The sequence below is a fragment of the Manacus candei genome, unplaced genomic scaffold (assembly GCF_025592945.1).
Source record: "Manacus candei isolate 608988 ecotype Guabito, Panama unplaced genomic scaffold, ASM2559294v1 h1tg000007l, whole genome shotgun sequence".
NCBI lineage: Eukaryota > Metazoa > Chordata > Aves > Passeriformes > Pipridae > Manacus > Manacus candei.
The window spans coordinates 4,305,667-4,320,306 of record NW_026138055.1 but is presented as its reverse complement, the minus strand read 5'-3'; the positions used below and the strand labels follow the sequence as shown (position 1 = coordinate 4,320,306).

At 47.8% G+C, this 14,640-nt stretch overlaps 1 protein-coding gene across 2 annotated transcripts in view; it reads right to left on the bottom strand.

Annotated features, from left to right (window-relative positions):
* TNFRSF21 (TNF receptor superfamily member 21) overlaps window positions 1-14,640 on the bottom strand; it is a 34,935-nt gene that overhangs the window by 15,418 nt on the left and 4,877 nt on the right. For both annotated transcript variants that reach the window (XM_051810286.1, XM_051810295.1), the window contains exons 2-3: window positions 12,957-13,611; window positions 10,748-11,245 (exon numbers count right to left, since the gene is read on the bottom strand). In XM_051810286.1, the coding sequence (XP_051666246.1) occupies window positions 10,748-11,245; window positions 12,957-13,611 (1,153 nt within the window). The remainder of the gene's footprint in view (window positions 1-10,747; window positions 11,246-12,956; window positions 13,612-14,640) is intronic.

The following is a 14,640-nucleotide window of genomic DNA, read 5'->3' as shown; positions in this document are numbered from 1 at the left end:
TTAATGCTGATAAATCCCAGTGTTTACAGCTGCTGTACTGGTGAGAAAAGTTTTCAGCTGCTTTGATTTGCACTGGTTTTATGCAGCGACATGACATTTATGTCCTAATGTTCTCACACAGGATTTATGACGAAGTGCTCATGCTCCTACTGACATTTTCAAGTTTAGTATATTTAATCTCACCGTTCAATAAACTGGGCCCATAAACATGTTTATATCCCTTGGCAATAACATCCCAGGGCACAAGAACACACCAGGCAGCAGAGGACTTAATGGCGCGTAATAATCTTTGAAGAACAAATGTTCTATTAAAAATGAATTTGGAAATGCCTACCTTAATACTGTAAGAACCTTAAACTCATTTTCTTGCGACTATTAAATAAATTTAAGCCCCATATGTTCGCTACATCCACTACAATATTGTGCAAACAAAACCCCAGAGAGATATGGAAGAGACACAGACATGAGCACAGATTTGGCTCCAGTCAGTAAGAAAAACACTGCTCCCTCTGTTCTTGAAAAATAAGATTAAAACCATTACATGACAAGTTGTGGCTGCATGCTGCCAAGTATTACTGCTCCAACAAAAATAAAATGGTAATGCATGTAATAAGCTTACCATCCTACTATTTCCATATTTCCAGAAGTCCTATGAGTTAACAATGCAGAGCACTAATAGTGCCAGAGCATCCTATCATGATGGGAAGGTGCCTCCCAAAGTGCATGGGGCAAAAATCCCAGCTCCATCTTAGGTCCTAGGTCCTCCCCAGTCCCTGAACCATGAGAACCTTCTCCAAGCACACTCATCTGCACCCTGAGGATGGAGATGATGCTCAAAGCCCTCCAGACCCCAGCAATCCCAAGTAAAATGGCCAAGCTCAGCAGAGATGGTGCTTTAACCCACTCATTTCACACTTCCCACACAAGGCTGGTCACAGCCACGTTGATGCTAAAGCTAAAGCTGGTCTGAGCTTGCAACAGCCTGAGTTGTCTTCCTTCTTTATCACAGGCTATAAGGACAGCCTGGGAGAGCTGTCACCATCCCGCTGCAAATGCAGGAGACACCACCACCACATTATCACCATCAGGAACCATCACCATTGATGACTCAGCTTTGGTTGCCTCAGACAATGGAAACACAAATGAACCCCCACATCTGAATCCAGCTGAGCTGTGTTTTCCATGGCCAGTCCAGAGCAGGCAACAATCTGAAGGATCCAGGACATTCACGTGTGTCTTAGGTACCTGGGCAGGTGGCATTTCAATTGCCACTACCTTAACATTGCAAGTCTCTAAATGCTGTGATGGGCTACTCCCTGTAGCCACCTACTATTTTAAGGTAGTGATAACCCCAGAGCAATGATCAGCTCCACTTCGAGCCAGGACAAGGCCAATATGTCGTGCACAGGCAAGTGTAAAGCCCACGGGTGGATGCACACACATGGTAACGTGGGCACAACCAGGCCCATCTACAGCCAGGGCACACTGGGAGAAATGGAGACAAGACTGGAAATGGAAAAGAGCACTGCTGAACACACATCCAGCTCATCTGCAAAGACACTGAGCTGAAGGGAGGACCTTTCTGAAGAGGCAGTGCAGAGAGATTGACCCCCACCTCTCTACAACCTCCTTTCAGGTAGTCATAGAGAGTAATAAAGTCCCTCCTGAGCCTCCTTTTCTTCAGGCTAAACACCTCCAGCTCCCTCAGCTGCTCCTCATCAGACTTGCACTCCAGCCCCTTCACCAGCTCCACTGCCTGTCTCTGGACACTGCTCACCTCTGCCTTCTCTTCCCCATAAACACCATTTCAGTTTACTTAAGTGACTTCCATTTGCTTATTTTGAATCTAGTTCAAGATTTTTCCCACCCATTTCCAGCTCCTTCAGATGTGTCTTGCCTCACTGCAGCACACTTTGATGTAGTCAGAGCAGTCAGACTCCTTCCACGTCACCAAGGTGGTCATCAAACACGCACATAAGACTTGGCTGGGCTTTAAAGGCTTGTTCTGGACAAGCCTCACTGGTCTCCCGTAATCCTGCTATTTACAGGTTGGACACAGATCCAATTCTTCAGCATCATTTGGCCTCCAGCAGGGCAAGAAGCCAGTGTGGCGCAGGGCCGTGACCGGCAGTGCTGGCACGCTGACGTACAGTACCTGCAAGGGGCCATTCCTCTTCTCTGCCATTATTTTTTCACATCTTTAAGCAAACTCAAGAGCAGTGGAAGAGCCGCCCCGCCAAGGCTACACCCCAGCACCTGGCAGCAGATACAGTGAGGTCTAACCACAGCTTGGCCACAGAGGAGCTGCAGTTCCTTCCTCTCGTGAACAAAAAGACACCATTGTTTTCATTTTCAGAACTCAAGCCAAATATAACTGGTGTTTTTCAGAAGAGTGCTCCTTAAGAAAATGCCACCTTCGAGGAGAAATCTCATACTCAGAGCCCTCCCAAGCCATGTGTTCTCTCATCCCATTAATAATGAAGGATGAAGGGACACAGCACAGAGAAAACATTTAACTCAACATCAGTTCAAGTCTTATAAGGTGTCTTATACAGCTAGAAAGGAAAGCTCAGGAGATTGTCCAGGACCCGTGGCACACACAGTCTCATCAAGTGAGCAGCTCATCTGCCCACGGTTCCAGAGACAGCTTCATGAAGTTTCAGGAAGGCTGGATTTCAGGAGGCTCCATGCTCCAGCCTTTCATCATGAGGGACAGGTCCCACCAGTTCAACCACAACATCTGGGGGGAACTGACCCCTACCATCCCAGTAGAAATCTGAGCCGGAGCACCTGGAGCTTCCACCACTTACATATTGACACAGGTATTCCAGAGATGGGCAGTATTAGTCTGCGCACCACATGCAGTGACAAATCCTGACTGTGACAGGCTGTCTGGATGAGGCATCACAGACAGAGTGCACAGCCCAAGGGCACACACAAGTCAGACAGAAAAACCTCGGTGATGCAGCCCAACCCTCCCCTACATTCGGATAAAAGCTCCGAATCACTGCAAATCCAGCTCTGCTCCTGAGCTCAGCCCACCTCCCTCCCCCAAATATCCTCCTGACTCATGCAAAACACAGCCAGAGCAGCCTATTTTTACCTCTGAGCACACACTGAGAGCCTGCATGTACAAGCGAGCCAGAATGCGGCACATCCACACTCCAGCTGACAAGATACCACAGCTCAGCCAAACCAGGACTTAGAAATCCCAAATTCCCGGCACAAATACCTTTCCAAAATACAAAAATTTCACCAATTCACTGCTGTCAAAAAGGGACATTACTGGAAACTCAAACTCCTCCCCCTGTCCTCCAAATATATTTCAGGTCCTAAATGAGGTCTGGAAGATGTGGAAAAGTCCTGCACCTGGGTCAGAGCAATTGCCAGTATCGGCCCAGGCTGGGGGAGGAAGGGATTGAGAGCAGCCCTGCCAAGGGGTGTTGATGGATGAAAAATTGACCATGAGCTGGCAATGTGCGCTTGCCCACCAGAAAGTCAACCATGTTCTGGGTTTCATAAGAAGCAGCATGACAAGCAGGTTGAGAGACGTGATTTTCTCCCTCTATTCCACACTCATGAGACCCCACCATCCAGCCCTAGGGTCCCCAGCATAAGAAGGATGTGGAGTTGTTACATCACATCCAGAGGTGGCCACAAAAATGGTCTGAGAGCTGGAGCAGTTCCCCTAAGAAGACAGTAGGAGAGAGTTGGGGTTGTTTAGCTCAGAGAATAGAAAGCTCCAGGGTGACTTTACAGGACCTTCCAGTACCTAAAGGGGCTACAACAGAGCTGCAAAGGGACTTCTGACGAGGGCGTGGAGTGATACGACAAGACAGAATGGCTTTAAACTGACAGAGAGCAGGTTTAGATTAGATATTAGGAAGAAATTCACTGGCACAGACTGCCCAGAAAAGCTGTGGCTGCCCCATCCCTGGAAGTGTTCAAGGTCAGGCTGAACGCGGCTCTGAGCAACCTGGTCTAGTGGAAGGTGTCCCTGCCCATGGCAGGGGTGTTGAAACTATATGATCTTTAAGGTCCCTTCCAACCTAAACATTTCCATGATTCCAACAAGAGCCTTTGTCAGACAGGAAGAAAGGACACACTCACAAAGACTTGTTAACGATCTGGTAGTTTTCGCAACCAGGGAGGACAGTGCTGCTATCCTCCCAGGACCCAGTGATTCACATCCTCAGCAAGTGCTGTTAGGGCAACAAACCACTAAATCCTTATGTTTGGACTTGTTTTGTTGTTTGTTTTGTTCTTTTTTTTAAAGACAAAACCAAAAATCTTGCAAGGCAGGAAAGGACTCTTTAACAACACTTCCCACATGCTCTATGGAAAATAACCAAACCAAGCAGTGGAGAAAGGTCTGCGATCAATCACATGCAGTTAGGAACATGTTTCTGACCTGGGAACTTGAAGGTCAGCAAGAGACAAGACTTTCCTTCGCAACACATGTTAAGTGGAAGTCATCTCTGTAACAGCACCTTGGTCCAACCCTCCCAGGACCCACGCAAGCTCCTGCCCACTACCATGGGATGCTAAAATGGGGACCTGCAGAGTGGACTTGCTCTTCCTTCAGTTTGCATGGGAATGGCCAGCATAAGTATTTTATGTAATTATTAAATTTTAAACAGCTTTCACAGAGTTAATCTTCATTATAACCCTCTGGGACAGCTGGTAACCCTGAGCACGCACACTACCGTGGCCAGAGCCTTATAAATATCCAGACACCCACAGATGCCAACCCAAGGATTAAATTCACCTCCTGCATTTTTTTTCCCCCCCAGTCTTAGAGAGCAAGTTAAAAAAAAAATCTGCCTTGTTATTCGAGGAGTGATGTGTGAGAGCCTTACTGAAGTGTGAAATCACAGCCCTCCCGGCGCAGAAACTGGTGTCGGGTTTTTGGCAAAAAAAGCACACTGGGCTTGGACTGTTTTTCTCCAAGGACAATCCTCCTCTCCTGCAGAGCTGCCCTGCTTCTGACACTCGGCCCTACACCTTAATGGGCAGGCACAAATCCCAATCCCTCATTAAATTAATACAGGGGCCACCCAGGAATTTTGGCCATGGGGTAATTTGGTTTTTTCTTTTCTATTTTGAAGCAGACTTGGGAGCAAATGTTCCAACTTCACACAGACCTGCTCATGCTGTGGATAGATGGCTCGTGTAGTAACACACATTAAAAGTGATCAAGCACCAGTCTTTGGTGCTAATGCAGTAAGGTCGAGGACCAAGAGATGATAAACCTGTACATTATTAGGTTTCCTCCTCTCTAAGCAGAACAGCAGCCTCTCACGTTTGCATTTTCCAAGGCTCCCTTTCACCAAGAAGTCCTGGTCAGCTCTTGCATATGCCCTCTGGAAAACACAGAGCTTCCCAAAAGGACAAAGATGATTTTTGGGCAAACCTGAACAATGTTTTAATTTGGGCAGTTCATGGAAGATGGTGTTCTGATCTCATCAGATGTCAGCCCAACGCTCCTATGGCAGAGGTTTGTGCTGCAGATGCAGACTTGCTTCACCCCACCCAAAGCAGAGCATTGTGCCCATGTTGGAGCAAACATAGCACAAAATGCAGCAGAACAAGCTCCAGTGAGGAATCAGTCCTGTTTTAAGCATCCATATTCGTTGTGGTGCCCGGCACATACCCGCCTCTTCCAATTTAACCAGCTCCCTTTCTGCCTGGGTCTCACTCTGCGGAAGCGGACAGGCTGTCATCAGAGGACCAGGAGTCATCTGCAGATCATCAAGCTGCAGATGCCAGAGGAGAGACTGCTTTGGAAAACAAAAACAAAACACACCACCTTCTGCCTCTCCGTTTTGGCAGGTAGACAGACATTAATCCCTCAGCTCATGCTCTGCCTGCCAGAGTCATATCAGGGTTTGCACACAAGCCCAGGGCTGCTCCTCTCCAGGCGTAACCTCAATTACCCAATTATGTCAGCAGCACTGGGCACACCTGCCCTCCTGAGATGCTGTGGCCATCCATCTCTGCCTTACCTGTGGTCTGGGCACAAAAGCTCGAGGCCACCACAGTTTGAGGCTGGTGAAGCTTTTATCCCCATCACTCCTCCCAGTGCTCTGCAGATGGAAGAGATAGTCTCCAGGGGTGTGTTTCCACAGCAGCCCCTGCCACCAAGATGGGACCTGTTCAGAGTTGATGACAGGGTAAACGACCCCTACCAAACAAAATCATTACACTAAGTGGCTCACACTAAGGGTGTGGTCTCTCTTTAACATCCTCAATGTCTTCCTTGGGAGCAGACCAAGCTCAAGCCTAGCCCTGGTCCCTCAGTAACCAATATGCAAGCCAAGGACTGTTCCTCAACTCCCCACTTTGATCTTGAGCCATTATCAGCACAGAACTTCTACCTGCAGTCAAGCCTCAGCTCCATCAGAGCTTCAAACAGCTTTTGCAGAACACTTAATTTCTCTGATTATTTAACCAGGGGCTTCCTGGCCTTGCTCTCACTACCCACTGCAATAATGTGCAATTACAAGACTTGAAGAAAAATAAAAGGGAAGTGGCATCTCATGCCAGGCCAGTGCTGCCAAGATCTGTTTCTTTGGTCTTTTGACTCCAAAAAAACAAAAATCACCAAACTTTCTTCTTGCCTCTTGGCATATCAATTCAGGCAGCTGCTTCTATACACAGGTTTTACTCTAACATTTTACAGCCTTTGTGTTTCATCCGCCTGCTACTAAATGTGTGAATGTCAAAGGCAGCGCTATCAGCAAATTCTGCAAGAAGAATTCAAGGCCATCTTCATGTTTGGCATAGAGTGATGGCAAATTTGGCATTGCCATGACATTTGAGAGACAGGCTTCAATTCTCAGTTTTTATTGAATGGTTTCTGCCTAGCTCAATTCCTTGCCTCTGAAAATATCTGAAGAAAGGAAATGGGTATTTGCTAAAATAAAGGGATTGTTTACAAGAAAGTCCTGTGTGTAGGCTGTTCTTGATCTTCTAAAAAAAAGAAGTCCTACAAGGTTAAACCACAGAGCCCTATCAGCCCAGTACCCACATCACTCAGGCACCAAGTGGATAATTTCTTGGGAAATCTCTGGCAAACTGTTTTTCTCCTTTGGATTCCCATCGGCAGGGCTGCAAAGTAAGAGACAACTGAAGCAGGAAGAGGTCCAGCTTCTCCAACCACAGCTGCACTGCTGGCATTGCTTTACCTTCTCAATTCCCTATAGACAAGACGTCAGGGCTCTGGGAAGAGCCCCTGTTGTGTGGGTGGACACAAGGACAGATGTGGAGGTAGGCTGGCTGCTAACTCAGGCCACTAGTCATTGCAAGCTCTTCCCAGACCTCTGAACCATTTAATCCAGTGAGAATCATTGGCATTTGCTGCCTTGGCTGGAACATATCCATGTTAAAGACATGTGTCTAGTTTTAACACCAGCCTCCCAAGCTACTTCTATTTTTATGTTTGGGCTGTTATTTAAGGCATGTATTATGCCAGAAAGAGGATGGGGCACAGATACCAGCTCACGGGGAGATGAGGTCAAGTGAAACACCCAGTGACAACAACTGCTGACCAGGATAGCAAACCTATCTCAATTATTTAAACAATTCAGGAATCAAGTGCCTTCAGGAACTGGGGAAGAGCTTCAGCCCCTACTTCCACCCTGAAATCCTCCTCTTTTGGTAAGGAGCCCAAGCACAGTGAGATGTCTTTGCTCCAGCACAGAGCAGTGCTTCTGCCACCCTGACTGTGCTTTACCCAGCACCCATGGCCTTGAAGCAACCAGTAATAAAATCCTCCAAACAGGCAAGGCCTTGGATGCCCTCCTGGTGCCGCAGGAGGTTCGGGGGGTTGCCGGTGTGAGGGCAGGTGCCCAAGCACAGCTCCTCCAGGAGAGGCTCCAGAGCCTACGTCAGACCCGGACTTTCCTTTTAAAGGTTAAAGATGTTTACTGAAAAGATTAGGAGGGAGGAGGCAGTAAACTAGGAAAAAGTTGGGGGAGACTGTTTGCAACAGCTATGTAAACAGGCAATAAACACCACAACCCCTCGCTGGTATGCTGCCAACTTACAGGTGGGGAGGTCATAGGGATGTGGGTGCACTGCCAGCACCCAGCCCAGAGGCTTCACCCCCAGCCACAGAACATAATTTAAAACCTAATTGCTTGCTCTCCACACCCCTACTACAACCACAAACCAGGCTGGCACCTGGGGAGCAGCTGTGGTCCTCACATCTAAGGAGGCTTTGCTCTGGCTCCTACCATAGAGGGATCTACACAGCAGCACAAAAGGGGAAAGATATCCTCTCTGCAACAGCCTGAAGTTTAGCCCTGGCTGTACTCACCCCTGTCTGAAACGCTGCTTCAGGATGAAGCATGATTTGGTACAAACACTGCTGGAGCAGCAGAAAGCTAAGCCATGACACGGCAGCTCTGCAGTTCATCTCAGCTGTACAGCCAGTTATTAAACAAAAGGTCAATTCCTTTATGGCACTACACCTCTCCTTTCAAGTAAACAGCCTTAAGAGCCAGACGTTCCAACTGGAAAAGCAAAGAGGGATTTATACACTGCCGCAGAGAATAATGAGAATAATTTCCATATCTGACATGACAGAACACCACCACCTAGCAAGAACTAATGAGCAAGGCCCTTCCAGCTAATGTAACAGTATTTAGTTTGCACTAAAAGCAAGACAAAGCATTAATTGTTTTGCACTCATCTGTCTGCCTTGATTGCACAAGTTCAACTGAGGACGTTGGGCAGGAGGAAGTCACGAAGCCACCCGCGCCAAGGGGGAACCAGCGTGACTACTGCATGAATGACTGGGAGTAACGGGGTTATTCACCTCCAGACTCCACCCAGGTTGGTTTATCACCTAAGATTGGTTTTGCTATTACATCCAGATTATTTCCCAATCTGGAAATCCTGCAAAATTGATGCACTAGCTGAATTCAGCTGTTAACGGATGACAGAGAAGACTGGAACAACTGATCCTGGGAAGCACAGGATGACCCATGAATGATGCTGTCCTCCAAAGGATGACAAGATCTGGATAGTGAGGTTACAACCTAAATATTTAGGGTTATACCTAAATACAGTCTCATTGCTCACCACATAAACCTTCTCTTATTTGTATGGTTTCTTTAATGTGAATCATGCTTGGAGACCAAACACACAGCAGTGCCCACAAAGGCAGCTCAATATGTAGGTTTCCAGAAGGACCACCTGCAGCACAGGGTCTGAAACATCAGGTTAGAATCTAGAACTGCATCCCCTGCATCCATCCAACTCGGTCTGCTCCCTGCTCTCAATCAATCCCTGCCCTGTACGAACTCAGACCCTGCTCCGAGATGCTTCAGAAAACAGGAAAGTGTCAGAAATTCAACCAACTGGTAATTAAGGTCTTGGGGGAAAGAGTTACTACAGTTTAGTAATAACCACGTGCTTTTGGCCAATGAACCATGGCCAAAGACTCATGGTATTTCTGCTAGCACCCACAAATAAGGATGTCTAATGAAGCTCTGCAACTCCATTGCAGATCATTCACCACAGCCTCAAGGACCATGCTTCAGGTACCACAGATTTTAGGGACAATGGAGTGCAGGGGTTATGGGAAAAAGTTATCACAAACGGAAAAAAGCAGCCCAAGAACTCGAAAGACTTAAAAGGAAACTGATAAGCAACACAAATACAAAAGAAGGCAGAAAACTAATTCCAGCAAGACCTTACTGGTTCTATACATGCATTAATGAAGGTAAACAAAGTGTAGGTCTGTTAATCGGCAGGAAGGTGAAGAGAGTACACGACCAAAGACGCCCTATTCAGAACCTTCTTTGCTTTGTACTTGAGCACTCAAGGATGACTTTCATCAAGGACTGATCTCTCTTAAACCTTACAATCTTTGTTCAATCCATTCTTTGTTTGCCCCCCCTTGTTAAATGTGCTTTTCTAAAGGTTAACTGTGAACGGATGTTTAAGGTTGAGCAACGTCAGCTCAGAGTAAGGACTTGTCAGTGCTGTCTGCACAGGATAAGGAGGGGTCAAAATTGCCATTGTAGCTCCGCAGAGGAAGAACCACGCGCCTTGCTCAGTGCTCACAGTCATGCCACCATTAATTTATTACTGATTCCAATTTAACGATCACAACATGTCATCTTTAAAGTCTCATCAGAAAGCTGACAGCAAATCATCCACTAAATGAACAGAAAACACTACTGAAAAGAGTGCCCAGGCAGACCTGATGACACTCGTGGAGCTGTACACGTCCACGACATGGCCTTTAAGGACAACCTTCCTGGCTCCAGCACAGGCAAAGGGCTGGGGACACAAGCCAGCAGCTGGGATTTAGGGCTAAGAACCTGAAACTGAAGTGCTGCCAAGAGGCGGGGGATGACTCAGCCTCCCAGAAACTGATGGGGTGAGGGTAAAAGGACAACATGAAAGATAACCAGACCCTGAGTCACCGAGAAAATAAGGACAGTGTAACACAGTGGACAGGAAAAAGAAAAAGTGCCTTCACTCAAGAGCCTTCTACCAAGGATGGGTGGGAAGAAGGAGAGGAGGTGGAGCGAGCAGGTGACATTCCCTCCATTAACCCTTCCTCCAAGAGCAGGGACACGCCATGGGAACTGGAAGAAGGAGAAGCCAAGGATGAAGAAACATCTGAGGAACCACTGTATGAGCTTTGTCCTCACTACAAGACCCAGAAAGTTAGAGAAGCCATCACTGGATGTGGGGGCAGCCCCTCCAAAGCCCAGTCACTACTGCTCACCGTGCCCGTTGCAGTAATAGATCCACTTCTCCCTGTTCTGCGTGGGGGTGGTGGACTTTTTCATAATAGCTTTTTCCACAATGGCACTGGGATCTTGCCTGGGCCCTTTCTTCAGAGTCCTTGAGCTCTTCCTGACGCTGCAGACGACGATCACCACCAGGACCAGCAGCAGGAAGAGGACGATCATCCACGGCAAGTGTTCGTTGATGTCGAAGTGCTGGTGGACGTTCTGCGAACCTCGCCGGGGGGGCCTGTATGGGACGCTGGACTTCTCGCCTCCCATCATCTCCAGCGACGGCTGCTTCTCCAGCGCTTGGCTGGTCTGCTTGTGCCGGTAGCTCTGTGCCTGGCTGGTGGTGCCAGAGCCCATGAGGGTCCTGCCAGCACCGTCCGTCCCGTTGGCCGAGGTCTCGTTGTCGTAGCGTGCCGGCTCCACCATGCTGCTGGACGCGCGCGGCGCTGGAGAGGGGACAAAATCGGGAACTGAAGAGTTCAGACCTGCGAAAGGAGAGGAGAGTTCAGTGTCACAGCACCGGAGATGTGATATGGCAGGTCTAAGGCCCTGCTTGGCCAGCAGGCAGAAACCCAACGCCAGGCAGCGAGAAGGAGTAGAGGTGAAGTTGAGGTTTTGTCTCTGGGAACAGATGGGTACAGTTACAGAGGGAGTTTCGAGGTAAAACTGGTGGTTAAGGCTAGTGGCAGCTTATTAAAAAAAAATGAGTTATTATAGGCATATTGTTAATCTGTGTTTGTCCCATATTCAGCATTTCTCAGAAAACTCCCAACTTTGAGCAAGCTGATTTTTCTTTCTTAAGTTTACAAAAATTAGTTTTAGTTCAGTTCTGAAATTTCATATTGGGGCTAAAAGTACAAAAATACATAACAATTTGCAGGCTTAGTATCTCTCCACTGGATTTTGTTAAGGATGCACAACCTTTTTATCAGCACCGCAAGCAGTTGCAGATGCATCAACTACAAAATAGGTTTCTGAAGCAACCAAACTTCCCCCTAAGAGCTACCTTCCATCTTTATTGAGTTTCCTTATCAACCAACAGCTCTCAGGTCCCACCCAGTTGCACCACCAAAGCCTGGCGAGAAGAGGAAGAAGGGCTGTTGTGGCAAAAACTGCAGTGTATTTTGGAAACTCATCTGTTGAAGATCGTGTCTCATCCCAGCTGACGCAGAGAGTGGGTCTAACCATCTGTAACCTGGTTTGATTTGATTTGATTACCCAAAACACTGTGACCAGGACACAAACAGGGAAAACCCTTTAACTTTTACGTAATTGTCTGCAGTTGATTTCAAAGTTCAGGAAACACTGTCCTCTCCCAATGATAAAACAATGTCAGAGTAAACTTTGAGACCTAACAAAGGTGAAGCATTGGAAGCCTACCAATGTCAACACTTCCTTGCAATTATATTTACCAGCTCATGTATTAAGGTTATCAAAAGTTGCACTTTTTAACTAAAATGCTTAATATGAGACACTGTAGGGAAGCTGCTTCCCAGGGAGTGCAGAGTACCACCTTGAGTGGGGTCCTACAGCAGCAGCCCCAAAACCAGCCACAGCTAAAGCATCATTATAAAGACTGTGATGATGAACCACTCCCAATTAAGCAAGAGAATGGGGAACTCCACCTAGTTCTCCCCACTGTTGGTAACTTGTGGAAATCTTAGAAATTGAAGAAAGTAAAGTTACAGGACAGCCCAGGCTCCTGCAGCGCTGTTTCAGCAATGATTCCCATTCAACTGTACTCTGGCAGAGTACAGAGTGAAACACAGCAAGGAAAGCACAGGCATGAAAGCAATGAATCCATCAGAAGAGTCGTCTCCCTGCTGCAGTCTCCCTGCAGCAGGGGCTTTCCTGCTGCATCCCAACTCAGGTTCACCACAACTGCACAAAGACTTGTGCCAGCGCATCACAGAGATGGGGAAAGAGGCTGGGGAACGTGATGTCCTTTCAGCCCAAACAGCAGGACAGCCAGGAGTCTGACCATGACTGCAGTCTCACTGAAAATGTTATTAAATGCGGTTTAATACAAGTGAGGGCAACCCAATATACTCTGCAGCTGCCTTCTGGCCAAGAAGCAAAAGCACCACCCTGGCTTTAGACCAGGTTGGTTTTTAACAGCCTAAAACCAACCCTGACCAAGGCAGGAACACAATCCCACAACCAAACCCACATCTGTGTTTACGTGGTGGACGTTACCTTTGGGAAGATCAGCGGTTGGTGGAACTTCATAGGGCTGCTCACCCGCTTCGGTGCTCGATGAAGTCAAAGACATGTTCGGAAGAGACGCCGGAGAACCACAAACGTTGTCGCTCTCCTTCGTCCCTGGCTTGATGACCACCATGTTTTTCCCAAAGCAGTCAGTGTATGGTTTGCACTTCATCACACTAGAAGGCACATCAGAAAAGGTACCACGAGGGCACGGCTTGCACCTCACGTCTTCCGTGTCGGTTCCTTTCTTGCGGACGCCCCAGCCGACCGGGCACACCGTGTAAGGGACGCAGGTATCGTTCGTCTGAAACGTACCAGACAGGCAAGTGCACTCGCGGTCAGTCAAGGCAGTACAATGAGTTTTCTCAATCATTGGCAGTTCACAGGGTTTCCTACAAGGGTGGCACCGCTCTATGCCGTTCTCATGCTTGGTGAAGGTCCCATCTGGACAAGGGCTGCACTCTCTTAAGGTACTCTTCGTGCAGTGCTTAGACACGTAGGTTCCTGCGGGACATTTGTCACAGGTCAGCTCTTCGTTGGTGGCACGGTCGAGGTGGCGGTACTTGCCAGGGGAGAGGCTGATGGCATTCTGCTCAGAGGTCAGCTTCGACTGACCATCAGCGATGCCAAGGAGCATGAGCAGCTGGAAAACAAACAGGAGGTATCAGTCAACAACAGCATGCAACCGGAGCCCTCTCTGCCAGCGACCCCTTGTAGGTTCACAAGGGATGTCCCAGAGGCATGTCCCAGAGCCACAGGACCATGGACAAGTTACTACGCCCAGGGGAGGGACCTCAGTGAGGCTGGAGTGGAATAGAACCCGAGGAGGTGGCAGCACACTCTCCCGACACATCGCCAGTTACAATTATAATTCCCTAAACTTGACACCACACTTCTCAGTGAGACTAAGCATCATTTACACTGCAACCCTGCCAGGGTGGTAAATACTGCTAATTGAGTTTCAGCAGTACGTGCTACCTGGGCACCCCAGGAGAATTCAAACCAGCTTTGCATTTCAAGGCTGAGAGGCTCCAGCACAAGGCAGGCGCTCGCCAAGAAGACAAAAAACACACACACAGGTGGAAGCTCTGACCTGTAAAACTTTCCTCCTCTATTTGTTAATCTGCACTTGTTCAAATAGTTACCTTTCTAAGTAATGCAAACCAGGACAAAATCCAGGCTAGCAGCTGTTTCTGAACCATTTCTCAGCCCCTCTGCCCTTCCACAAGTTTTTATGGCCCAGTGCAAGCGTTGGGTTGGTCGAGACCAAAAGGGATGTTCCACTTTGAGCCTCCGACCACATCTGAACTCACTCTAAACTCACTCTAAACTCACCAGCTGCATTAGCAAGAGGAGAGAAAACCTGGTGCTATTTTTACAGCTGTGCTGTAACTCAGCTCCTCATTGCATCAGACACAGGTAAACGGATGCCAGTGTTTAGACACTGAAATAAAAACAGCTGGACTTCACCATACAATGGCTATAAATCTGTTTATCTTTACTGACTTCCAATCCTAAGGCTTTATTCCCTTAATTCCTTCACATTGATGCTGCTCCATCCCTAAGAGAAGCCCCATCTACCAAGAAGGATCTCTGCTTCCCCCAGAATATCTCTGGTCCATGGATTTAACATTAGTTATGGCAGCGGAGATACCAAGAACAAAAGGCATAT